General features: G+C 39.4%; 1 protein-coding gene across 2 annotated transcripts; it reads left to right on the forward strand.

The window, feature by feature from the left end:
* The first annotated feature begins 1,281 nt into the window (after positions 1-1,281).
* Positions 1,282-26,146, forward strand: slc4a5a (solute carrier family 4 member 5a). Of its 2 annotated transcripts, none has more exons than XM_053229019.1 (23): positions 1,282-1,414; positions 1,629-1,789; positions 2,608-2,760; positions 3,151-3,246; positions 3,770-3,825; positions 5,376-5,533; positions 6,709-6,796; positions 6,911-7,065; positions 7,666-7,794; positions 8,217-8,391; positions 8,554-8,687; positions 10,571-10,842; positions 12,666-12,727; positions 13,033-13,224; positions 15,149-15,262; positions 15,633-15,794; positions 16,594-16,772; positions 18,151-18,223; positions 18,682-18,750; positions 19,661-19,834; positions 20,627-20,806; positions 21,277-21,332; positions 24,478-26,146. In XM_053229019.1, the coding sequence occupies exons 1-23, from the start codon at positions 1,335-1,337 to the stop codon at positions 24,728-24,730; spliced, it is 3,171 nt and encodes a 1,056-aa protein (XP_053084994.1). In that variant the 5' UTR covers positions 1,282-1,334; the 3' UTR covers positions 24,731-26,146. The 2 variants fall into 2 exon arrangements, with proteins under 2 accessions (XP_053084994.1, XP_053084995.1); XM_053229020.1 differs by having other exon boundaries at positions 12,693-12,727; positions 24,559-26,146.

The following is a 26,146-nucleotide window of genomic DNA, read 5'->3' on the forward strand; positions in this document are numbered from 1 at the left end:
CACGGATTGTTATTCTCAAGCTTGACTTTGGTTCAGTTTTTTTTTTTTTTTTCTCATTTCTCATTTCTTTAATGTCTTTTAAAAAAAACACATTTAAAAAAGCAAAAGAAATTCTGGCCAGGATAAATAGTCACGGCATTTAAAAGTTGTGAAGGTCAAAATGAAAAGTTTTGTGGTTTTTTTTTTTTTTTTTTTTCTCTTGATAGTTTACTTGAGTAAGAGGACAAGTATGCAGTCTCATTAATACTTGGGTAAAGTACAAATGTTCTAAAATAGCACTTAAGCATCTATTAAGTATAGTTTCCATTCCTGCAAGTCTAAACCTCTCCCTAAGTGTGTGATTAGGAACAATTGGCATCAAAACAAGTGGCATATTTCGAGGCAAGGTTGCATGTCTCAAAACAGCAGCGAAAACGAACGTGTTGTTTTTCAAAAAGCAAAAGTTTCACTTAATGTGAGCCTGCTTAAAATCACAGGGTGTACTTAAAGCAAATTATTGTTGACGCGGTTCAGCTGAGGGGAAAAAAAAAAAAAAAAAAGGTTGGGTATAAATAGTAAAAACTGACAGTCGTGATGAAGAAATGCAGAAAAAAAAAGAAGTTAACTGCATATAATCCACAATTTCCTGTCAGAGATTTCCTGAGTGTCTGAAAATCTGACGTCCTGCAGTGACTTTGTTCTGAAAAGCGTCGCACCCTACCTGCTTGTTCACTCACACACACACACACACACACACACACAGTAATGAGTAATGAGTCAAAGCTAGTCTTCATGGGCACAGGCAGCTTTCACAACAGCTGCCTTGTGCTAAGAGTCTGTCAGACGGCTAATTTATAGCACACAAGTCACTACGTGTGAAGAAAGAATCGTCTTCTGTGCTTATTATGAGGACGTTTTAAGTGTTTCCTCACTTTAAACAGGTTAGAGGGAACTCGCTGGGTTGCTAGGGTGTGAGTTAAAATCCCAGGAAAGCGACACTGGAGACACTGGAGACACTCTTTCCATAAAATCGTAAATAAACATTAAAGATTCTACTAGCACGCGTTGAAAGGACACACATTTATTTTATTTTTAATTCTATTTGGGGGAAAAAAATCTTTTAGAAAGATCTGTTTTTATCAGCCTTTATCACGTTCTTCTATTATTTTCACAGGCCAACTTTTTTTCCCACTATTTCAGCATCTTCACAATTATCTGTATAACCAGCACTCTCTCTTTCTCTGTGTGTGTGTGTGTGTGTGTGTGTGTGTTCGTTATTCTCTGTGTGTGTTCGTCCCTAAGTGTCCCCGGCTGCAGAGCGCCTGAGGTATATTTTAGGAGACGATGAAGATGCCATGCCCACGCCCACCCTCTTCACCGAGATGGACACACTCCAACACGAGGGAGATGAGCTCGAGTGGAAGGAGTCAGCCAGGTAGGAGGTCTCACACACACTAACACACACTAACACACACACACACATACACACACTCGTCTAATTCGAAGACAGCACCATGAATAGAGACGTCCCCTTCACAAACACCAGGTTCCCACTACTAATTAATGTAGATGAAGTGCAACATAAGGCTCCTCCTCTCCTGTCACAGAGTCATGTGTGTGTGTGTGTGTGTGTGTGTGTGTGTTCTCAGGTGGGTGAAGTTTGAGGAGAAGGTTGAAGAAGGCGGCGAGCGCTGGAGCAAGCCGCACGTCTCCACGTTGTCTCTGCACAGCCTGTTCGAGCTGCGCACGTGTCTGCAAACCGGCGTGGTGCTGCTGGACCTGGACGGCTACTCGCTGCCGCAGATCGTCGGTGAGGACGGAGTGGTGACGAGACGAGAAATGAGATCTGTGCTTAACATCTGCTAGATACAGTGCCTTACAAAAGTATTCACCCCCCTTCAAGGTTCCTAAATTTTACCATCTAAAACATCCTGGACTTAACTGAGATTATATGTCACAAATCTACACAAAATACACAATAATATTGAAGTGAGGGCAAAAAAAAAACAAAACCGTTTGCAAAATTTATTTACAAAAAAACTCTGATTGCATAAGTATTTACCCCCGTTGCTATGAACCCCTTTCTTCTCTGACTAATCTCCTCTTTACCTGCTCACTCATTCTGGTCGTGTTTGTGCCATATTCTTTCCATTTTTTTAGAACTTTGTCCGTGAATAAAGTTAAAAGACTGGTCTATTCAGCTCTCCGTGGCCGGGAGTCCAAGAAAGCAAAATTAGCCATGCTCTTAGGGTGGGAGGGGCATACTCAACAGCAACACTAGCCAATCACAGGCATGGATGAGCTCCTGTATGTGGAAGAGGGCGGATAGCACTTTTATTTGAGAGTGTTACGCTGCACTGTATCACAGGAAGCACGTGCTAGCTTTCACCCTCCCTGATTGGTAGCTGTCGTATGATTGGGGAGAGCTGACTTGTGGGTGGGAATTGGCTAAATTAGGTGAAAAAAATGTAGGAAAAAAAGTCATTAACAAACTGTTTAACACACTCGTTTTTCTGTTGTGTTTTACGTCTGGTGAAATTCTCTGGGTTTTTTTTAATTTTTTATTAGTTTGTATCCTCCTTCTTTATTTTGTACCTCATTTCTACCATCCCGCTCGCTTCCTGATAGACGACATCATCGAGCGCCACATCGAGGAGGGCATGGTCAGTCCGGAGCTGAGGGACAAGATCAGCTTCGTGCTGTTGAGGAAACATAGACACCAGACCAAGAAACCCATCCACCGCTCGCTGGCTGACATCGGCAAAGGCAGCTCCGCCCCCAGTGAGTCGGCTCCGCCTCCTTTTACACACCTTAATTCACCTTCTGCCCATCACACTTAGAAAAAATGGTTCTATCTAGTACCCTAAAGGGTTTTTTTGGTCTGTCTGTGTGCGAGAACCTTTAAGGACTGTATATATAACTCGACAGTAGATGGTTTCTATTTTAGGAGCTAGTTTAAGTAGAACCCTTTTACAAAGATATACACTTAGAAAAAAAAAAGGGTTCTTCAAGAGTGTATTTCTAAACAGGTTCTAATTTGAATTCTCTCTGATACCATATTAGATTAAATATCAGATTAAAGCTAGAAACTTAAAGGGTTTTTGGTTATAGAGATATATTTTGATGGTCCTATAACTGAGGTGTGTGTGTGTGTGTGTGTGTGTCTTTCAGGTCGTAGTCCAGCCCGTAGTCCAGCACCCGCTGCCAGCTTCAATCGCTCCACAGAGGATCTGCGCAGCAAACAAGGAGGCAGCTACGGACGTCTTCGTACGTCTGCACTCTCTTATCACGACCAATTTAAAAATAAATAAAATAAAAAAAGCGACACATAGAAACATTTGGAATGCAACCCAGTCAAGTCCTTTTAGATTTGGAAATCAATTTGAGCCTCAGGTAGCAACTTGGCAGGAAGCTGATGGGTCTAGCTTCTGTGTCGTCCATGACATTTTAATTCAGCGTAAGCACAAATGAAATCTTCTGTGTAATTCTTTGCAAATTAGATTATACATGCATGTTTGCAACTAAAACGTGTGGACGTGAGTGATTATTTCTAAATTATACCGGCTTACTGTTATATTGTGACTCTTGACTCAACAGCTGAGTTCTATTTACATTCATTATTAGAAGTTCCTCATTCCTTATTTCTGCATAAGGGATTAATTATTAGAAATAATACTGCACAAGTAATAATAATAATAAAAATACTGTATGTATATGAATGTAGTTCGAACAAGAAACTATAACTGTTTTAATGCATTAATTATTTATTTATTTATTTTGTGCGTAACAGGTCACGCCCAGAGCAGAAGTATGAACGACATTGCGGACACACCGAGCACCGACCAGGTATCGCACATCTTATTAATAACGTGTGTGATTGCTGGATTGGGAGAGTCTATACACCACTTATATATTCCTCTTGTGCACTTACAAGGGTGTATGCATGTGCATAACTCTGTGTGTGTGTGTGTGTGTGTGTGCATGTCCATAAGAACATTTATGTATGTTAGACTATGTGCAGTATCCCTACAGACATCCACTGTAATCCTCCATGATCATGTCACACACACTGACATTTACACACACACACACTCACACACTCACACACTGTTTGAACAGGAACACAGGGGTTACTGCATGATTGTCATGGCAACTGGACTTTTTCCTATTTTATTTCACTTTCCAGTAGAAAATGGCCATAAACATGATTTATATATAAGTGTATACAGTATAAATAAACATTCAATCATTTTTTCCCCCTCTATTCAGTGGAAAGTAATGATTTTTTCCACCTAGCATTATTGCTTTAGGTACTATTGTGGCCAAAGGCACAGCCAACTTTCAGGCTTTAGCTGCTAAACTGATTTCCGGAGAAGTGTTAAGCTTTTGATTAAATAAAACCTTGCAACTGAAATATATACACAGACGGGTGACAAATTAAAGGAAAAGCATAAAGTGTGTTAGTAAGGTGTTGGGCCACTACGAGCCACCAGAATAGCTTTAATACTCCTCGGTATCGAGAGAACCACTCTTCCATATTTGCTCAGTTGGTGTTTTGATTATGGTGGTGGAGATCGCTGTGTAATACATCACTCTGAGTGTAAAAGCCATAGCATATGAGAGATTTACATCATTTTCATCCACATCAAACCATTCAGTGAGCCCTCATGCCTTGTGGGAGGGGGCGGAGTCATCCTGGAAGAGACCAAGTCCATTAGACAGAATATATAATTCATAAAGATTAATGTGTCAAATATTAAAATATTATAACTAGGATTTTCCATACAGACTATTGGACAAACTATTCTCTAAACTTTAAAAAAACAAATCTCATAAGAACTTATTTTTCTAAAATAATATTTTCTATCAAAATGACTGATACAGGCAGATATATAGCAAATTGTAGGGGTGCCAATAATTTTGAAACCAGCGCCAAAAAAAAAGTGGAACTCAAAGAAGGTCAAAAAGGAGATTCTATTCACTAATCAGGATTAGGATTTTAAAAAAAAAAAGAAGAAGAAATAAAATGTCAGTTCATATTCAAATCTAATTTTCCTCTTTTTGGAGTGCGGTCAAGCAGTTATAAGTTAGATTCTGTATAATTAAAAGTATAATAGAAACAGTTATGTGAACTCAGTAGTGTGCATGTCTGTGAAGAAGATCTCCTTTTTATCTTCTGGCATTAACAAAAGAACACTTCTGTGGAATTACATTTATAGCAAACACCACTCAGGCTGTAATAAGAAGTAGGCATAGGCTGTATGCTTGGGAAAAAAAAGAAATATATGACAAACATAATAAAAAAAAATGACAAGATGCAGAAATAGGAAGGATGAGTATGATGTCATTAATACTGATGTTCATATCTGACATTTTTTTGCTAACTATAACTGCAGCTAAAGAACAAGTTCATGAAGAAGATTCCCAGGGATGCAGAGGCATCCAACGTGCTTGTTGGTGAGGTGGACTTCCTTGACAAACCCTTTGTGGCCTTTGTACGACTTGCACAGGCCACAACACTAGGAGGCCTGACTGAGGTTCCAGTGCCCACCAGGTACAATTGTTACCAATGATTATCAAGATCCCACTTCCCACCAAGTACCATATTTACACTTCATAACAAGATCCCTAGTACCTACCAAGTACCAAATTTACCATTCTGTAAGGTCCGAGTAGCCATGAAGTACGATTTTTACCACTCTGTACAAAGGTCTCTGTGCCCACCAAGTACCACATTTACCACTGTGCAGGTGGGAACTGAGACCTTGGAATAATAATAAATGTATGGAATGATAAATCTGATATTTTGTAGGTACCACAGTCTCAGTACTGACCAAATACTGATCACCAAGTACCACATTTACCACTCTCTATCAAGGTCCCAGTACCCACCAAGTACCACATTTACCACTCTCTATCAAGGTTCCACTTGCCACCAAGTACCACATTTACCACTCTCTATCAAGGTCCCAGGACCCACCAAGTACCACATTTACCACTGTGCAGGTGGGAACTGAGACCTTGGAATAATAATAAATGTATGGAATGATAAATCTGATATTTTGTAGGTACCAAGGTCTCAGTACTGACCAAATACTGATCACCAAGTACCACATTTACCACTCTCTATCAAGGTCCCAGTACCCACCAAGTACCACATTTACCACTCTCTATCAAGGTCCCAGTACCCACCAAGTACCACATTTACCACTGTGGAGGTGGGAACTGAGACCTTGGAATAATAATAAATGTATGGAATGATAAATCTGATATTTTGTAGGTACCAAGGTCTCAGTACTGACCAAATACTGATCACCAAGTACCACATTTACCACTCTCTATCAAGGTCCCAGTACCCACCAAGTACCACATTTACCACTCTCTATCAAGGTCCCAGGATCCACCAAGTACCACATGTACCACTCCAGAGCAGGGTCCTGGTTCTCACCAAGTACCACATGTACCACTGCAGAGCAAGGTCCTTGCTCTGTTACTAAGTTCTTTTACTGGCTGTTCCTGGCTCTGTTACTCTGTTACTACTCCTATGCCACCATTAACACCATTAACATTGCTTACCATTATTAATCCTTCCCTACCAGGTACCATCATGAAGTGTGAAGTCCTATGGCTTTCTAATTTCTTGATTGTTTGGCAACAGGGAAATACAGACCTCCAGATATCCAATTTTAAATGTAAGTCTGTTTTTAAATTTCACTTTTCTTATTACAGGTTTTTGTTTGTGCTCCTGGGCCCCTCTGGCAAAGCCAAGTCCTACAACGAAATTGGCCGTGCTATTGCTACACTAATGGTGGATGATGTAAGCATGAATATAATCTTCTTTTCAGAGATTCAGAGCAAATCTACAAAATCCAGCATAAATCCAGCAAAGCTACAAAATCCACCATAGTAACTCTGCAAATGTCATCTCCAGCTCTTTAGTGATGTGGCATATAAGGCCCGGGACCGAGAGGACCTGATTGCAGGCATCGATGAGTTTCTGGATGAGGTGACTGTGCTTCCACCTGGCGAGTGGGACCCCAAAATTCGCATCGAGCCACCCAAAAAAGTGCCCTCTGCTGACAAGAGGTAAAGCCAGAATAGTCAGGAGGATGGAGAGTTACAAGACATGGGCTTTTTAACAATAACTATAATTTGATAGGATAGGAACCCAATGATGTTTTGTACCAACCAATTGTACCAACTTCACCCCCCCTTGCACAACATAATTTACTTTTGTTGTTTTTTTCTTGCAACATTTTTTCCCCAGGAGTTTTTTTTTTTTGGTTTTTGCCATGTTTGTCTTTCTGAGCATGTGGGACTGGGGTTGAATGAAGGGCCCTTGAAGGGGTGTCTATGAATAAGAAGTCATGGTCTTTGATCATATTAATTCATTTCTTCATTGCTTTTAATTTTCACATTGTATTCTCTCTATGTAGTATTTCGACATTATTTGTAATCAGAAGCACTAAAGGAGAAAGATCCAGTGCCACCTTATGCTCGTTCCTGCATAATGTTTCTGAATGTGTATGAGGTCTGTGGAGCTTGAACCTTGCATGGAAATGACTTACTAATTGCCGCTGGCATGCCTGAGCTACAAATCAGAAAGCTTGTAGTTAATGATTATCCATTTGCTGCACCATTTATCCTTCAGCTACTTAAAGTCTCTGGTCTTATTCCCTGACACAGGAAGTCGGTGTTCTCTCTGAACGAGCTGGGTCAGATGAATGGCACTGCGGGAGCCGGGGGCGGTACTGCAGAGGACGAGGAGATGCCTGTGCCGCATGAGCTCGGTGAAGAGCTGGCATACACGGGCAGGCGAGTTCCTATTATCCCTCAGGAGTGTCATGGCAGTTAGCAGGCTTATGATGGACTGGAGGGTGCTTCAGTCTGAAGAAGTCCCCTTAAAACACTAAAAACACTTCGCCTGCCAGCTGCAAGGGTAGTCTGGAGAGTGCAAATAATTGGAGACGGCTCCAAAATGTCCAGAGAGGGCGATTTCAAGGTGATAAATATGGCCATTAAAAAAAGTCAGTGGAGAATGCATTAGACCGAACAGAAGGCCAACATACTGTGTGGTCCTTAACTATTCTTCTCTCAGAAAAACTTTTTACTATCTGTGCCCGTCTGTCCTTCTTTTCCTTCTCTCTCTTCGTCTCTACCTGCTTTTTAATGTGGTGTACAGACCTCTATTGAATTATGTATTAGAAACCTGTATGTGTGTGTGGGGGGGATGATAGGTTTTGCGGAGGTCTGTTCCTGGACATCAAGAGAAAAATACCCTGGTATCCCAGTGACTTTTATGAGGGTTTTCACATCCAATCGGTCTCAGCCGTGCTCTTTATATACCTGGGCTGCATCACCAATGCAATTACCTTTGGTGGCCTGCTGGGAGACGCAACAGACAATTACCAGGTAAACCACGGAACTTTCTAGAGCAGTTCACAGTGAAGGTGTACTTTCAAACCACGTGGTGCTCTCCACTCCTTTCTTATTCTATGCAGTGAGTTTGGTTTGTTCTAGAAGAGCTGAATCTCTCTCACTCTCTGTCTCTCTGTCTCTCTTTCTTTCCCTCAGGGAGTAATGGAGAGTTTCCTGGGTACAGCCTTGGCCGGCACAGTCTTCTGCCTTTTTGGCGGTCAGCCCCTCATCATCCTCAGCTCCACCGGACCCATCCTCATCTTCGAGAAGCTGCTCTATGAATTCAGCAAGTAAGCAAGTCTCCTGATTGGTTCCTGTTTTCCTCCATTCCTTCTCCGGCTCATTCTCTAATTTGTCCAACTTGTGTCTCGCTCTGTTGTTAATACTCACATACTCCAGTGTTACAAGTGCGTGTGCTAGGATTGATATTTATTAGGGCGAATAGAGTAATCATAGTTGTAATCCATAGCATGTTCTTCAGGACCAGTAACAGTTCTTCAGGAAACTGGGAAACTTCAAACAGGGAATATAAATGAAAAACAATTGAATATAATTGAAAAACAATTGAGCAATGGGCAAGGGTCAAAACCAGGAAACAATGGAATGTAGAAACAAGGAAAACAAGGCTCACAAATTAACAATACAGAAATTCAACATAAGAATTGGCACTGAACAAAGAAATAGCAGGGTATACACAGACAAACTAATTAATCAACTAACACAGAACAGGTGCAGACCATAGAGAAGCAAACCAATGACACAACAGGAGTGGAACCAGGACCAAAACATAAACAAAAGCACACAGACAATGAATAACAAACACAAGCAGCAGACATGGTGCTAGTAATTGCACTGAGCCCTGAACCAAGAAATTTCCCACCAAATTTCCAAAAGTTTTGTTAAGACTGGTTTTATTCATAATCACGTGTGTATGTTGATAAAGTGGCAATCAGTTCCAAATTACCAAATGCTTTCATGACACAGCTGATTTACATTTAGTGACCCTTGCACAACTCCATAAAAGGCAAAGCTCAGAGATGAAAACGACAAAATGGTGAATAAACGATGAATTATCGTGATAAACTAAGCACGATATCAGCTAAATCTTCCAGTAATGCAACTCAGCCACTGCAGCGCATCAGCCATAAAAAACCCACAGTAACTCTTCCTTCTTTTAGAGGGTGTCATTACTTTTAATGTGATAGCCTTCCATCATATATAAACAACATCAGCTTCATACCTTCAGTGCAAAACTAAAGACAGCAAACATATCTTGAGCGATCCACATGCTTTGACCCCTGCACTGGTTTCTGACTATAATTATTCCACGAGATCTTTTTCTAGGGCTCAGCGTAGATCCATCACACCAGCAGGCATTCATCAGTCTCCTGTCGTTGGCACAGTGTGCGATGCCAGCAGCTTTCGTTCAGCCGTGACTAATTTGCCTCCTGATTCGATGCATTTGTTACCTGTGTGAATAACAGTGGTTCGTCTGGCACTCCACAATCTGAAGGCGTGCTTGACCTGCTGAGGCACTTTTTTTTGAAATTCATAAATTTGGGTTTGAAATGGGTTCCCTGTGGTTCTGCCACAATTTTGTTTTCACATTCAACATAATCACAGATAAATGAGCACACTGTGAATCTATTAATATTAATTTAATAAGCTGATACTGCCAGTCAAAAGTTTTGGAATCTTTACTATATTAGCATTTTCAGTGGCCTGATTTTAAACGAAAGAAACAGTTATTTAATTGGAAACAGTTCAGATGCTGTTCACTTTTATTCGACATGGAGTACATAGTTTATATTTGCTTTATAATTAGGATCTGAAACATCGCCCATTAACACAAAGATTTTTACTGTTGGAGCAGCACTTATTTAATGTTATTGCTTATTTAATTGCTGCTCTGTACCTAGTTTATTGTGTTTATTGCGTAACGGTGATTAAACTGTTACAGAATTTCAAAACTTTCGATTAGAAGTGTATACTCGGAGGGCTGTTTTGTATATATCTTATAGAAATGACTGCTTTTCATCTAGTATTGCTAGGTAACTGTTGCAGCTTACATTCTCAATGATGGACCCAAGACTCATTTCATGAATAACAGTAATTACACTCCTTAATCGTCTTTGAGCATCTCAATTCTGTAGATTTACTGATCACATCTCAGGAGCAGCAGTATGGACTACATGGAGCTGAGGCTGTGGATCGGCATGCACTCGTGTATTCAGTGCTTCATTCTGGTGGCCACCGACGCCAGCTACATCATCAAATACATGACGCGCTTCACCGAGGAGGGCTTCTCCAGCCTCATCTCCTTCATCTTCATCTCAGACGCCATCAAGAAGATGGCTGGGTCCTTCAGCTACTATCCCATCAACACCGACTTCCAGCCCGACTTCATCACCGCGTACAAGTGTGAATGTGTCGCGCCAGACACGAGTGAGTCCATTCTTGGCGCAGGGTTACGCTGAGTTAGCGTGGTACAAGCTAATCTTGAAACTCACAAGCTTTCGCTCTCAATATTTAGCCTGGAATTCCAACGTGTTAGCATGCTGATGATATCAAGAGCTCCTAATTTGTTTTTAAGCCATGTCCTAATGTTAGAAATGATGCTACTGTGCACTTGGGAATCATCAGTGCTTCAAGACTGACTAACTGTGAATAATGAGAGGTTTTGGAAGTCCGTTCCCTGTCGCAAATTCTACAGTGATAATTTTTGAGCATGTTAACATACGTAGTGTGTGAGGACTTAATACTGAAAATGTGTGTGTCAGTATTCAGACCTCAGATGTAACTTTGATTTGGATAATGTGAATGGAAAATGGAATGGAAAAGAAAATCGACTTAAGCACGCGCGTAAACCAACTCTGAATACAAGAAACTTTCCTCGTTTAATATTGATTTAAGTTTTTGGACGCAACTTTTGTTCTTACAGCAATAAATAAAAACTTGTGAGGTTCAACTTGGTTTCTATCCATGCTACCATTAGCAGTGTTTCACTATGAATTATTTTTAATCTGAATTATGCAGAAATATTGATACATAATGAATTTCCTGTTTGATTAGAAGTAGCCATGTATTTATAATTATTGTAACTGATTTGCATTGTGCTTATTTTTGCTGCAAACATGGCCGCCATTTCGCACGTGTGAGTATCATCTTGGTGTCATTGTGCAGTTGATGTGCGCCAAACAAACAACATGTTGTCACGTACCAACAGGAACTCCATTTCCCAGAATCCTCAGTTAAAATACAAAGTTAAAATCTAGTTCCCTGGATTTCTAACCACAACCACCTTTTCCCAGTCAGCATGCATAATCTAAGTATTTTGTTTCTGTACACAACATTGATTATTTTCCATTAACAACAGTGTTTTATTCCTCTTGTACCGCATCAATTTGTTAACGATTATGAATTTTAATTTACTAAATGATGACACATCATACTTTTTATCCATTTATGGTTACATTTAATGTTGTGATATGTCCTTTAATCACTTAGATTATAGCTTGTAGATTATACACAGTTGTTCCCTCACCAACTGCTATTTTTTCTATCTCTTGAGGTTAATAAAAACATTTTTTTAAAAGACACAGCATGTGGTATTACTCAGAAACTGCAAAGCATGAACTCCTCTGTTCTTACTGCTGACACTGGAGACTCCTTCCATAAATATTAAATAAATATATCCTTACAGGAAACACTACCATATTAATATTTTTCTTTGTTAAATACCAACATTTAAAGAAAAAAGTTTATTAGGTTTAACTTAGACTTACATTATGTGGACCGTCCACCATTCAAGTCCCTCTGTCCAATCAAAATCCAGAAAATTCAACAGTGCAAAGTTTGACGATCTCCTGATTCTTCACCTGTAGACTTTTGATTGTGGTTTGCCTTTTTTTTTTGTCCGTACACATGTATTTTTTTAATCAAAGTTAAACTCTGTATTATCTCCCTCGTGCTGCATAAGAATGAAATTCCAAGATGTTCTCTCTCTCTCTCTCTCTCTCTCTCTCTCCCTCTCTCCCTCTCTCTCTCTCTCTCTCTCTGAGTTTTTCCCCTTTGGGGATTTTGAAGCCCACAATTAAAATTCCCTGATTGTAATTTCTATTCCAAGCACCATCTGTTGGCTTTTGTAGCACACAGATGTGATGCGATTGAACAACAAATTGCAATTCCCATCTCAAATTTGTTTCTTCCCTCCATTCTGTTAATTCCTGTCATTTTCTCTTCCCCCCCCCCTCCTCTTGTTTGTTTAGTGGCTTCAATGCTCTTTGGTGTTGTAGTTCCTGTGCTCGATAATACATCTGCTCTCTTTGGTGTAAGTACTTCTCTCTCTGTTTTTAAAAAAAATTGCTTTAATTTGTGCTGCCCGAATTTGTGGGCTCGAGCCTCACAAACTTTTGATTCATGTCTTTAAATGACCCTCGTTTATATTCAAATGGGGCGAGTCTTGAGCTGTCCTGAAAGGAGTTATGATGAAAGTGGATTGAATCTTCTTTGTGTTTTTGGGTTTTATCTACATTTTATGAATGGACCTCACGTTTATCATGTCACTCTCTCACTTTCACATCTCCCTCTCTCCATCTCTCTCTCTCTCTCTCTCTCTCTGCCGTGTTCTTCCAGATGAATATAACAGCTCTCGACTGGAGTCAGCTCAGCAAGAAAGAGTGTCTCAAATACGGCGGCCAGCTGGTGGGAAGCTCCTGCAAGTTTGTCCCAGATCTGGCACTCATGTCCTTCATCTTGTTCTTTGGCACCTACTCCATGACCGTCTCGCTGAAGAAGTTCAAATTTAGCCGCTACTTTCCTACAAAGGTGCGAGCAGAAATGAAAAAAGTGTGGGACAGAGACAGAGAGAGAGAAAGAGAGAGAGAACACGATGAAATTTTCATTCTTACATGTTCTGCTGAATGCTGAGTCCATTAACACTTACACACACAGTTTTTCTCTCACACTCACACTTGTGTCTCAAAGTGCTTACTCAGATTCATGGTTCCAAAAAAGTAAAAAAAAAAATAAATAAAATTTGATTTGATTCCTTTCATTTTCAGAAAATGATGCTGTTTTGTAAAATTGTAGAAAACGATGCTGCGATTCTAAATTAATTACACATCCAAGTTCATTTTCAATGGAAAGTAAGCAGTAGGGACGATAACACAGATCATATAGAAGACCATGCTAGCTTAGTCAGTGAGAAGTATTAGTTATTAACCCTTTAAACTCCCATGAGCCTTTGGTGCATCACTATAGGGGCTTGAAACAGGATTGCTTACATACACTATAATAATTGTTCATTTAACATTTATGGAAGTCTCCAGTGTAAGATCTGAGAATGCTGTGGGTGTGGCCTAATATTCTAATGAGCATGCTTGATTGACAGCCCACTTTCCTAGACTCCCAGCCTATAAATAATGGAGCGAGCTGGGAGAGTCGGGATTGTTTCACTTTAGATGTACCATCCAAGCCGGTTAAAGAGTTAGGCACAGTAGGCTTCACTCGCTAGTTTGCTTTGGCTGACTACATTCTTCCTCAAGGGTAGTAATAATCACGAAGGTTTTTCAGTCAGAGGTAACTATTAGCCAAGCTAAAAAGGCTCTTAGAGTCTGTTCATACATGCAGATAGAGAAATGAAAAACTATCTGGCCTCGTAAACCTTGAAGGCAGGACTGCAAGACCGAAAGTGCACCGTTTGGGACAGGACATATATCTCATAGACTTGAGCAAGAACGCACAGTTTTGACAAACATTTTACATAAGCTTCACCCAAGACTAGCCCCGCCCACTTTTATTGGAAATTCTGGCCAAGTACATGGAGACGCTGGAAAGTTGCCAATTGTTCATACTTTGTAGATGAACATCGTGGGCCGCAAGAGCAACATTAACCTGATTAGAAACCAATTACGGCATTAGGTTCTCTAGGGATTTCTGGTACATGACTCAGAGTTGTCGTTTGAGGTGAATTATAAATTGTGAGAGTAAATCTGCACCAAGTTCAGTTAGCTCCAAATTAGTCCAAAATTAAATACAATATAAAGTGTGGTGCCATTAATGTAGTTCAGTACAGCAAGGGAGAAAAAGCCCTTTTTTTCCTGTTTTTGATATAAATGTATATATGTTGATGGATGACCAGATTTTTGATTGATCCAGGGATCGTAAAAAAGCGAAGGCCTACATGTTTGAAAGCGAAGGCCTACAGTTTTTAGTATAACTAACTTCCGCCTTGAAAATCAAACAGCGAATAAATAAAAATGCAAAAAAAAAAAAAATTTGTTTTTCCTGCTAAACTGCAATGATGTGAGTGAATTGTGTTTTTTTTCCCCATTAAGCCATGCACTGTATCTCTGCATCAAATCCCTAAGCCAAATAATTCCTAAATTATTAAGCAATACATAAGAAATGATCTTTCATCTCAGATTTTTAAGGCCTACAGCATCCCTGCTTGGATATTGGTTTATTTATCAGTACTCTGTTGGTTGCTATGGTAACAGGAAGATAAAGTTGTAATGTTGCAATCCATCTGTCTCCTAAAATATATCAGTAAAGGTAACAGCTGTCATGTTGGGATTTAAAGCATGTAATAAGTTTCAGCTGTCAGAAAGTATCTACGGTGACATGGATGTTTTTGGATATTTGTCCACTGAGCGGCGGGAAACTCACCAACGTGATGAGAGAGACAGTGGAATACTGATGTGTCCTTTCATGTCATTCTGATTTTTTAATTTTTTTTTTTATTTATTAGATGAGGAAACTCGTTAGCGACTTCTCCATCTTCATGTCCATCATGACGTTTGTGGGTTTGGACATGCTCATGGGGCTGAAGACTCCTAAACTCATCGTGCCTACTGAGTTCAAGGTGAAAGAGGGGACACACACACACACACACACACACACACACACACACCATATCTTACACTCATATGGACTGCAGTAAAAGCTGCTATAACATAAGTGATAAGAGGAACGTACTTGTTTCATGGACATTCTCCAACATTAAATGTAACTATAAATGGATAAAATATAGATGTTGTGCCTTAATTGTAAAAAATCCTAGCGTTGGCAAACTGCTGTGGTATAAAAGAAATAAAACACTTACATAACTAAGCTAAGCCCAGATCTCCTTTACAAGGAACTGGAACTTGTCTTACGATTCTTCGCACATTTCCTGTTGACTCTCTCTTTAAAAGAAGGAATTCTCTGACCCCTTTTTGTTTTCCGTCACGTAGCCCACGCGTCCAGACCGTGGCTGGATCGTCATGCCCTTTGGGAAGAACCCGTGGTGGGTTTATCTGGCTAGCTTCGTGCCCGCTCTCCTCGTCACCATCCTTATATTCATGGACCAGCAGATTAGCGCCGTCATCGTCAACAGGAAAGAGAACAAACTGAAGGTAAATGATTCCGTTTTCCCCGAACCGCATTGATGTAAATGTGAAAGCTTTGTATGTAAATGTGAGGCGAAAATAATGGATGCGAGAGTTGTTTTTTTTTTGTGTGTGAGAGAATGTGATTTACATGAAAGGAAGGGGATTTTATGTAAATGTGGACATTTTATATGTACGTGAGAGCATTTTATATGTACGTGAGAGCATTTTATATGAACGTGAGAGCATTTTATTTCTATGTGAGAGCATTTTATTTGTATGTGAGAGCATTTTATTTGAACGTGAGAGCATTTTATTTGTACGTGAGAGCATTTTATATGTATGTGAGAGCATTTTATATGTATGTGAGAGCATTTTATTTCTATGTGAGAGCATTTTATATGTATGTGAGAGCATTTTATATGTATGTGAGAGCATTTTATATGTACGTGAGAGCATTTTATTTGTACGTGAGAGCATTTTATATGAACGTGAGAGCATTTTATATGTATGTGAGAGCATTTTATATGTATCTGAGAGCATTTTATATGTATGTGAGAGCATTTTATATGAATGTGAGAGCATTTTATATCTATCTGAGAGCATTTTATATGAATGTTAGAGCATTTTATATCTATCTGAGAGCATATAATGTGAATGAAAGAGCAATTTTATGAATATTAGTGCTTTGTATGTGAATGAGTAAGTGTTTTATATGAATTTGAGAGCTTTAGATGTAATTATGAGAGCTTTGGATTTGAATGTGACAACTTAAGTCCTCAGTACTTCCACAGAATCAATGTATCTGTTTCGTCCTCTCGAACAGAAAGGGTGCGGGTACCATTTGGACCTGTTCTGGGTGGGTGTCCTGATGGCCGCCTGCTCTTTTACGGGTCTGCCATGGTACGTAGCAGCTACAGTCATCTCGATCGCTCACATCGACTCACTTAAAATGGAGAGCGAATCCAACGCCCCAGGAGAACAGCCCCAGTTTCTGGGCGTGAGGTATACACACTCACAATGCTTTCTGTTTTCTTGTGGTTTGGTTGAGAACAGTATACAGCGGTCATCATGAAGCTGCAGTAGTCTGAGCTGACTAACAAAAAAAAGTTTCCAGAAACTAATACATCTTTTTACTCAGATACCTTAGGAAGAGTTCAATTATTTAAAACTGAGATAAATCAGCTTTTTACTTTGTTGTGAACTCTTTAATAAACTTTAAATCACTGCATCTTATTCATTTTTAATGATTGTTGTGACACCACATATTTCATTCCGCCTGCTTCCAGTGAATATCAACACCCTCTTTAGGACTGTATGAGTGAAAAATGGTGGAGCGGATCTGACAAAATTGAATGTCAGAAATTGGACAAAAAGTGTAATTTACACTCTCATTTACACTCTACTGTATACTCTTAGAAAAAAAACGAAGTTTCTTTAATGGTTCTTTGGATGGATTGTGGTTCTAGCTGTCTTAAGGGGTTCTATCCAAAGTCTTATTTAAAGGGATTATTCATGCACTCTTAATAAAAAAAAAAGGTTAAATCTGGTCACCTAAAGAGTCCTTCAGTTTGTCTCCCTGTGGAACTAGCCAAAGAACAACTGACGAACCTTTTTTTTTTCCTTTTTTTTTTTCTACGAGTTTCTACAAATGTTTCCTGCATGCTGTTATAGGAAAATAATCAACAATGAGGTGGTGTGATGAAGCTGAGTTACTGTTAACACCCTGACATTGATTATTTTCTAATATCAGTGCATTCTGAAGTGTTTTATTCCTTATATACCACAGTGATTTGCCAACTATTACAATTTTTACTTAAAGAAGGACGAGTAATTTTTTTTAACCGTTTATAGTTACATTTCATGTTGTGGAAAGTCAGCAAAACAAGTTTGTTCCTGTTCTCGCTTATGTTATAGCAGCTGTAAACGTGTTGTTTACTTACCAGACCCTCTTTTTTCACTATATTGAAGTTAATAAGATACAAAAAACCTCAGTGTGTTACAGAGAAACTCCCGAGTTGACTGTTACACAGCGCTGACACTGGAGACTCCTTCCATTAAATGTTAAAAAATGTCTTATATATACGTTTTTCTTTGTTAAAAACATGTTTTTTAATGTGTTTATGATTACCATTAGATTAATAGAGCATCTGCCGTATGAATCCCTATGAATGAGTTGTTACTATAGAAACAATAAGGTATTAACATGAGCGCATTAATATAAACCAGTGACTTGCACCGCTGTTATAGGACATTATAGGACACCATGTGACCAATCAAAATCCAGAATTCAGCAGCGCTGTGGTGTAAAGTTGGACTAATACACAGTATACTGACCCTGGAGTTGTGTTTCTTTTTGCCTTCTTTTACATACTTCTGAAAGGGAACAGCGACTGACGGGAATCATCGTCTTCGTCCTAACCGGAGTCTCCATCTTCCTCGCCCCGATTCTGCAGGTAAGATCTCGTGGCGATGAAGCTTTTTAAGCTCGAACGACAAGTGTGTTTGAACACCAAAGCAGATTTATATCAACTTAACTCAGAGGACAGCTAATTACACAGAACTTAAAGGTCTCGCTCCAAGAATATCTCAAACCCTGGTAGGTTTCCATATTTATAACCCCAAGTCAAATGAGTGAGTAGGTCCAGCTGGCACACAATGGGGAAAATTGTCTTTAATCATGCCAAACATGAAATGTCAGCGTTCCTTTACCTGTTCAGGATGGATTTGGCAGCGATGATTGACGCCAGTGTAGCGTGTGTTCCATTCAAGTGCAAATGTGCCATTTTATAAAATAAAGCCCAAGTATTTTGGTCTGAAAAATCAGCTGAGTTTACTGAAGTGTTTTATTCAGCGTATGGTGGCACTGAATGCTAATTGATGTGCCGTATTCAGTGCAGTTTTCTGTCCTCAGTTCATCCCGATGCCTGTGCTCTATGGTGTGTTTCTCTACATGGGTGTCGCTTCTCTTGGGGGCATCCAGGTAAGCAAGACGCTTTCTTAATTTAAGGTATCCCTGTTCAAGTCATTTTAAACCATTAAAAAATAAACATAGCCTCCCAGAGCACGTTTAACAGGATCTATAAACATGCACACGCTTAGCTAACACTAAATTAGCTAGTCAGCTAGCTAAAGTCAACACGAGCGGGATCGTTGTCTCGATTCGCGTTATCATTTATTTAGCAGCTGCAAAGATGTTAAAATGTAATGTTAGCATAACAATCTAAAGTAGTTTGTAAATCAGTAAAATTAGCTGACACAGCTAGCTAGCTTAGCATGCAGGATTTAGTATAGAGTGGTGGAACGTATCAATTGTATCAACTGACGTTGGTCAAAATCAGTTTTCTACAACGTTTAATTGGAAAATTATCACTGTAACTCTGTGCAAGTAAATTTGACCCAAACACCGAGCTATACAATCTGATTTTTTTTTTTATTTTCAATTTTCCTTTATATATTAAAAGACTTAAAAGAATACATAGATTTCCAATTTATGCTTCAAACACCATCATTAGGCTGCATAAAATAACAGTGCGTATTTATACATTTAAGTTCAAAGTGAAACCATATTATCATCATCCGCATCACTTCCAGTAGGCGGGGCCTAAATGGTACCATGATACAGAATTTCAGCAGGGAATAGTGTCCCCATTTGTCCAAGATGGCCGCCTCCATAAGCTACACAGTGAAGTTTTGTTCATGTAGCCACATTAGCATCATTAATATTAAAATTCAGTATTAAATAACAACATAATTAGCAATTAATCAAGGACGTCAGTTAGCTTCTATTAGTACCCAATGCTAGCAAGGTTAGCATGTTCATATAAAGTTCTGCCCCATTAGCAGCCCTTGTTTTGGTGAATAATTGACACCTTTGTCCTTTCGTGCCACAGTTCTGGGACAGGATCAAGCTGTTCCTCATGCCAGCGAAGCACCAGCCAGACTACGCCTACCTGCGCCATGTCCCGCTCAGGAGAGTTCACCTGTTCACGCTGCTGCAGGTCGTCTGCCTCGCCGTCCTCTGGATCCTCAAATCCACCTTCCTCGCCATCATCTTCCCCGTCATGGTCCGGGTTTACTGATTTCTTTTTTTTTTTTAACTCAGAGTCAGTAAATTAGTGATTAATGAACTGTTTTGAGTTGAACCAGGAAGTCAGGAGACAAAGAGTTCAGTATTAAAATAATATAGAACTCTATTTTCAGCAAATAGTGAATCATTTAAAAAAATTCACGTGAAAAATAATTAATCGTGTACAAATAACAGGCTAATTGTTCACATGCAGCGCATGAGTTTTTTCACTTGTGATTTTTTTTTTACATACAAGTCAGTTGTTTTCGCATGTGACTTTTTCAAATGATTCATTTTCATGTGAATTTTTCAAATGATTCATTTTTTTTCGCATGTGACTTTTTCAAATGATTCATTTTTTTCACATATGACTTTTCAATTGATTCATTTTTTCATGTGTCTTTTTCAAATGATTCATTTTCACATATGACTTTTTCAAATTATTAATTTTTTCATATATGACTTTTTCAAATGATTCATTTTCACATGTGACTTTTCAAATGATTCATTTTTTCACATGTAACCTTTTCAAATGATTCATTTTTTCACATGTAACTTTTTCAAATGATTCGTTTTTTCACATTTACTCAAATGTGATAAAGTTATTGCTCAAATGACTTACTTTTGATTTTATTTTCACATCTGATTTTTACACACAATTTATGATTTGTGTAAAATGATTTTCTATGTGAAATTAATTATTTTTATGTGAAATCTTGGTTGCATGTTGAATGTGATTGCATGTCTGACAGTAAAGAGGTCTGACTTTGGCGATGTGCTCATGTCTCAGATCCTGGGCCTGATGCTGGTGCGCAAGATGCTCGACATGGTGTTCTCTCAGCACGACCTGGCCTGGCTCGACGATCTCCTGCCCGGGAAGGAGGAGAAGAAGAAGAAGGACGACAAGAAGAAGGATGGAGGGAAGAAGGAAAAGAAGAAGGTCAGGGGAGGAGAGGAGAGTGAGGATGAGGTAAGCCTGAATTTTGGAGTACTGCGGATAAATGTCTTTGTGTATCTGCCTTGAGTGTGTGTGTGTGGTGTGTGGTGTGTGTGTGTGTAATAATCTGTCGCACATCATTCTTATTATTCCATCAATGACACCTCATGATATAATGTAATGTTCAGCACTAATAGTTTCATTGTCAAGTTATGGACAGATATTAGATTTTATCCTCACATCTAATATGTGTTATTGGTCTTACCTGTCTCATTACACTTAGTGTAAAATAATCCACACACACACACTCACACACACACACACACAAGGTCCCATCAGTATCCATTATGTACTGCTGTCCCCTACTGGCCTGAAACACTTGTAACATACACTGAGACACGGAGCTGCCACTTTATTAGGTACACCTCCTGACTGATTATGCTACTTGACTGTTGTTGTTGTTGTTGTTGTTGTTGTTATTGTTGTTTTTTCTCGTCCTGCAGGAGAAGTTCCACCCGTACTCCGACTGCGCTCCGGCAGATTTAGACGTGGACCGCAGGTACTGTGTGCTCAAACTGCACGTCCCCTACCGAGACCTGTTAGATCCCCCTGACTCGAGCTCCGAGTGGGCTGCACGCTGTCAGCCGGGCACCTTTTACCACTGACGTGCACAAACCACCACCTCACCACTTTACTACACACACACACACACACACGCACACTTCCTTCATTATCCACATACGCATACAGACAGATGCTGCAGTATATAAATGCACTGTTGATTTGTGCTTTTATATAGATTATAAATATCTAAACATTAGGCTAAGTGAAATATCTTTTAGTATAACGACAAATATTTGCATATTTAACCACGACATGTTACTTGTCCTTTCCATGCGCTTGTGAGCAATGCAGATAGATTGCATGCATCTGTCCTGATGTTCTGATTCATCGATAAGTGGTGTAGAATATTAATTTGAACAGTGTAGCATTAGTGGCATTATGTTGCTTTTAATACAGGGTTCACACTGTTGTAATGAGGTCCGTTTAGGCAAATTGATCAAATTAATTTCAAAATATTGAGATAAAAAGGTGAAATCGAGTCTTCCTTGCATATTTAAGAAACATTTAACAAGTGCATTTTCGCAGCAGGTTTTGGTTGTTTCTTTCTCCTCTGTGTACCGTATTCACTTTAATGTTCGCTGTGTGCTTTTAGAGTCATACTGTGCAATGTTTTTTTTATTTTTTTTTATTTAAAGGCTGGTTTTCTGGACACAGATGAATGGAAAATCCCCACTGAGAGCGACAGGGATTCTCCATTTAGACCAAGATCTAACTCAGTCTATGTCCTGAAAGCTAGTGCATAACTTCTCATTTGCTTCATTTAGTCTTCCTTTAAAGTGTCCTTTTGTAATGGAAATGTAGTGGGGCTAAACAGTCTGAGTTCAACACTGAAAACTGCTTATCAACAACAAATGCAAAGCTTAATTCAGCTCTTTAAGAGTATAAGGTTGGAGAAATCCGTGTCCTGATTTTAGGCTGGTCTTAAACGATTACCTTTCCAGGTTATTCTGTGGTGAGTGTGATGTTTAAAATCCAATCTTAACCTATTTCCGATCTAGTCACAGTCCATTCTTGGCCATCTTGACTCAAAATTTAGACATGGTCAGTATTTACAACTGGATAATTGGTGGTGGTGTTTTATTCTGCTACCTTGGAATGACTAAAGCATGATCCTGGGTAATAAAATGGTGAAATCTGTCACTATATTTGAGGTTTGGATTGTACTAGTCTTGTTCCGTGGCCCAGGCATAAGCCATCAGTCCAGGTGCTGTGAATTGTGCACACACAGTGGCGCAAGCGTTGAGTAGAGCGTGCGCAGTAACTGTTGTAAGGTGGAGCACTTCATTTCAGCGAGCACTGAGCACTGAGATGCACTTGCTTCCTTTACATTTTGCTTGAAAGGTGCAATTCATGGTATCTTGCACTCATTTTTAATGACTACGCTCGCTGATACTGCAAAAAAACAATAAAAATGATGATACCGAAGAGTGATGGAATCTTATTTGAGAGATAAGTTTAACGAACTATTGCATTTATAACTGATTTTTCATAACTGATACGATCTTGGCACCCAGATAGCAAATGAATAATGGTCCGAATCTATTCATCTGGCCCACACAGCAGCGTGGAATAATGAAAAGATGAACTCAGGCGAAGCTGGCTTCCAACACAGCCACAACTCAACCTCGATGAGATCATGTCTCAGCGCTGGGACACTTTTGGCCAAATATTTAACTACCGCACAATTAATTGGGTCTTTTTTGGAGTACGATACACTTGCTGTTGCCATAACTGGCCCCTGTGAGCTTAAACTGAAGCACATTTAGCTTTGCTATCTGGGTAGTGGATTCAGACTTTTACCCCGCTTCTTTCCACACTTCCTTCCTTAAATCCTTCCAGCCGATGTGAAGTGCACACAGTGGTCATCAAGTCTGCATTGCTGATAAAGGTGCATGGTCTGGATGATGATAATGTTTTCCAAGCATTTTTTTAAAAGCAGAACCATAATTATTCCCAAAAAGCAAATGAGTGATGGCCCAGTTCTGGCCCACACTTAGCACTTCCATCTGGCCCTCAAACCACAGTGGAATGATGGTGATGAACTCATCCGAATCCTGCTGTTAAATCGTAGACGCATCTTAACCTTAATGAGACCAAATTTCAGGCAGGATATGAACCAGAACTTCAGGGTTCAATATGGTTGGTCACATTTGGCCCATTTTTGGTGTTAAATAAGCTTCTTACTGACATTTTTGGATTTTCTTTTTTTTTTTCCCTGCCATTTTCTTGTGGAGGATTTAAATTGGGTGGGACTTTATTCAGTACAGCTAGCAAAGCTACCAATCAGAATTAGCCTCCTGCTTACATTAGCTTCTCTTTTACCCCAACCACAGAAACTAAACTGCATCTAGTTTCAGTTTTACCATTTCATTCTCACTGATGTTGTGTAGATATTTGTCGTAATGCTGATCTGGGGTAATCTGATCTTGCCGAGCTTCGCCAGCAAAATTCGCGTCTCTAGACATTTGATATTAGGCTTTTTAGGCGCAATACGAGTGCTGCTTGTTTACACTTTTAAACTAGCTATACAGCTAGATGTACAAAATTCACCAACACATCATGCAACATGCATGACTCACAGTAAAAATAAAAAGCACTGCAAAAGCACCAATTCTTTCGTTCTTCCCTAGCACTTCAGGTGTAATTTACGTTGCCAGGGAGACACTGCTGTCAGTCATTATCCGATATGACACGCCCACACAATTCTGATCTGGCATTTTTAGTTTTAATTAAGTGTAGTTTCTTGAATCTACCATTGATAAAGTTTATTTATTTAATGACAGGCCACTCCAAAGCTCCAACAGCTTGAGTTAAGTTTGTTAGATGACCACACAGAATCCTAAAATACTAAATATCTCAAATACATGACCTTTTTTTTTTTTTTTATGTACATGACAGCTGATCTGATATGAAGTTGAAAGGAAATTACCCATAAATTTTACCTGAAGTAAATTGCTAGCTAGGACCAGTGTGTTCCCTGCTAAACACTGCTTCTCTTGTGCTGCAAGTGTCCAAATCCAAGTCCCGAGGGGCAAGTATTAAAAACTGTATTAGGACGCAGGGCTATTCTTCGCCTGCAGAGTTGGTGCCACACCGCTGACCCTTGACCTTTTGCCATTACCTCATCCTCCCTCTCATAACGGGACCTTGCCACTGCGCAGCATCACCCTGCACTTGAAGATCTCGTGCCCGTCGTCGCCTGCGATGTCCGTCACCCGAGGCGTGTCGTGTCCAGTGCCGCAGGTGAAGATCGAGATGGAGTCCGAGTACGACGACACGGACACGGAGCCCAGACACAGGAACCGGGACATGAGCAGCGAGACCACCCTCTAACTGTGGACAGTGGACAATGTGTCCATTTATTTAAAACAGTGTATTGAGTTTTTCTAGTACTCTCGACTCAAGCGCAACAATACAGCACAAGAACTTTTCATCAGTTGTGTCTTTTCAGTGGTTTTAACATAGTAAATTGTAGAACACTGACCATTTTTGAGAGAATAATGCTGGCTGATTGTATAGGATTGAGTTATTAGGGTTTTACCTGGTGGTGGCTTATTTGATCCAGAACTACACTGTAGCAGGACTTCATCAAAATCATAATTGTTTAACGTTCATAAGTCATACAATCCCAGTTGAGATAGATAAACAAGGTAACTTGAACAACGGCAAGAAGGTATGTTGTTAGCTAACTGCATTAGAAAAAAAAAAGGATTCCTTAATAGTTCTCTGGACGGTAAACAAGGAACCTTTCCTGAAAGGGAAACCCTCTGTTGTAGGAGTCTATATAGTACCTTTAACGATCACGGCTTTTCTTCTGAAACGTGTAAGGAGAGTTAGTTAGTGTGGCTAGTTAAATTTACTGTAAGTTAACGCACAGCTAGCGAAGATGAGATCGTCAAATCTGGTGTAGATTTCTTCAGCAAAACCTCTCTCAAGGCCATTATTGCTCAAGGTCAGGAGGTGTTGATTCATTTTCTGTAACAGCAGCACTGACAGTAGTGTAGCTGCAAATCAAAGAGTTATATTAATGCGCTTGTTTTAATATGTTATCATTTCTATAGTAACAGTTTATTAAGAGGGAATTAAATGAAGTAAAACGTGTATAATTGTTGATATGATGAAGTTTTTTTTTTTATGGACACATTTATGTATTATTTATTATAGAAAGCGTCTCCTGTGTCAGCGCTTTGTAATAATCAGTTAGTTTTGCGTCACGGGAAAGCAGTTTCAGGAGTTTCTCAGTCAAATGACTTTAAGAAAGAGAAAAAAAAAAAGAGATGCTGGTGAGGAAACGACAGTTTACACTCTTAAAAAGAGGATCCTCATGGGATCTAACTGAAACCTTTAGGACTCCTTCAGTTGTAGATGCATTAAGGGGTTCCCCTAGACGGACCAACCAAAAATCCATTTAAGTGGACGTCTTAACTGTACAGTAACAGCGAAAACCCTGAATGTGTTCGTATTTCAAATCAGAGTATATTTTAGATAAATGCATTTATATTTATGTGTGTACAATCGATATTGTGGTAATGTTTGCATGTTTGTTTTGTTGATAAAGCTGTTGTTGTACTGCAGAGAATTGTGGGTAAAAATCCAAATTTTTTTTTCTAATTCTTGCATCTTTCCAAGCAACAGAAACCAGCAACATGATTCCTTTTTTCCTTTCTTTTCCTGCCTCAAAAGTTTTATGCAAGTCAAAGCGGATAAACTGAGGGAAAAGAAACAACCAAAAAAAAATAGAAATTTCAC

The sequence above is a fragment of the Pangasianodon hypophthalmus genome, chromosome 24 (assembly GCF_027358585.1).
Source record: "Pangasianodon hypophthalmus isolate fPanHyp1 chromosome 24, fPanHyp1.pri, whole genome shotgun sequence".
Taxonomy (NCBI): Eukaryota; Metazoa; Chordata; class Actinopteri; order Siluriformes; family Pangasiidae; genus Pangasianodon; species Pangasianodon hypophthalmus.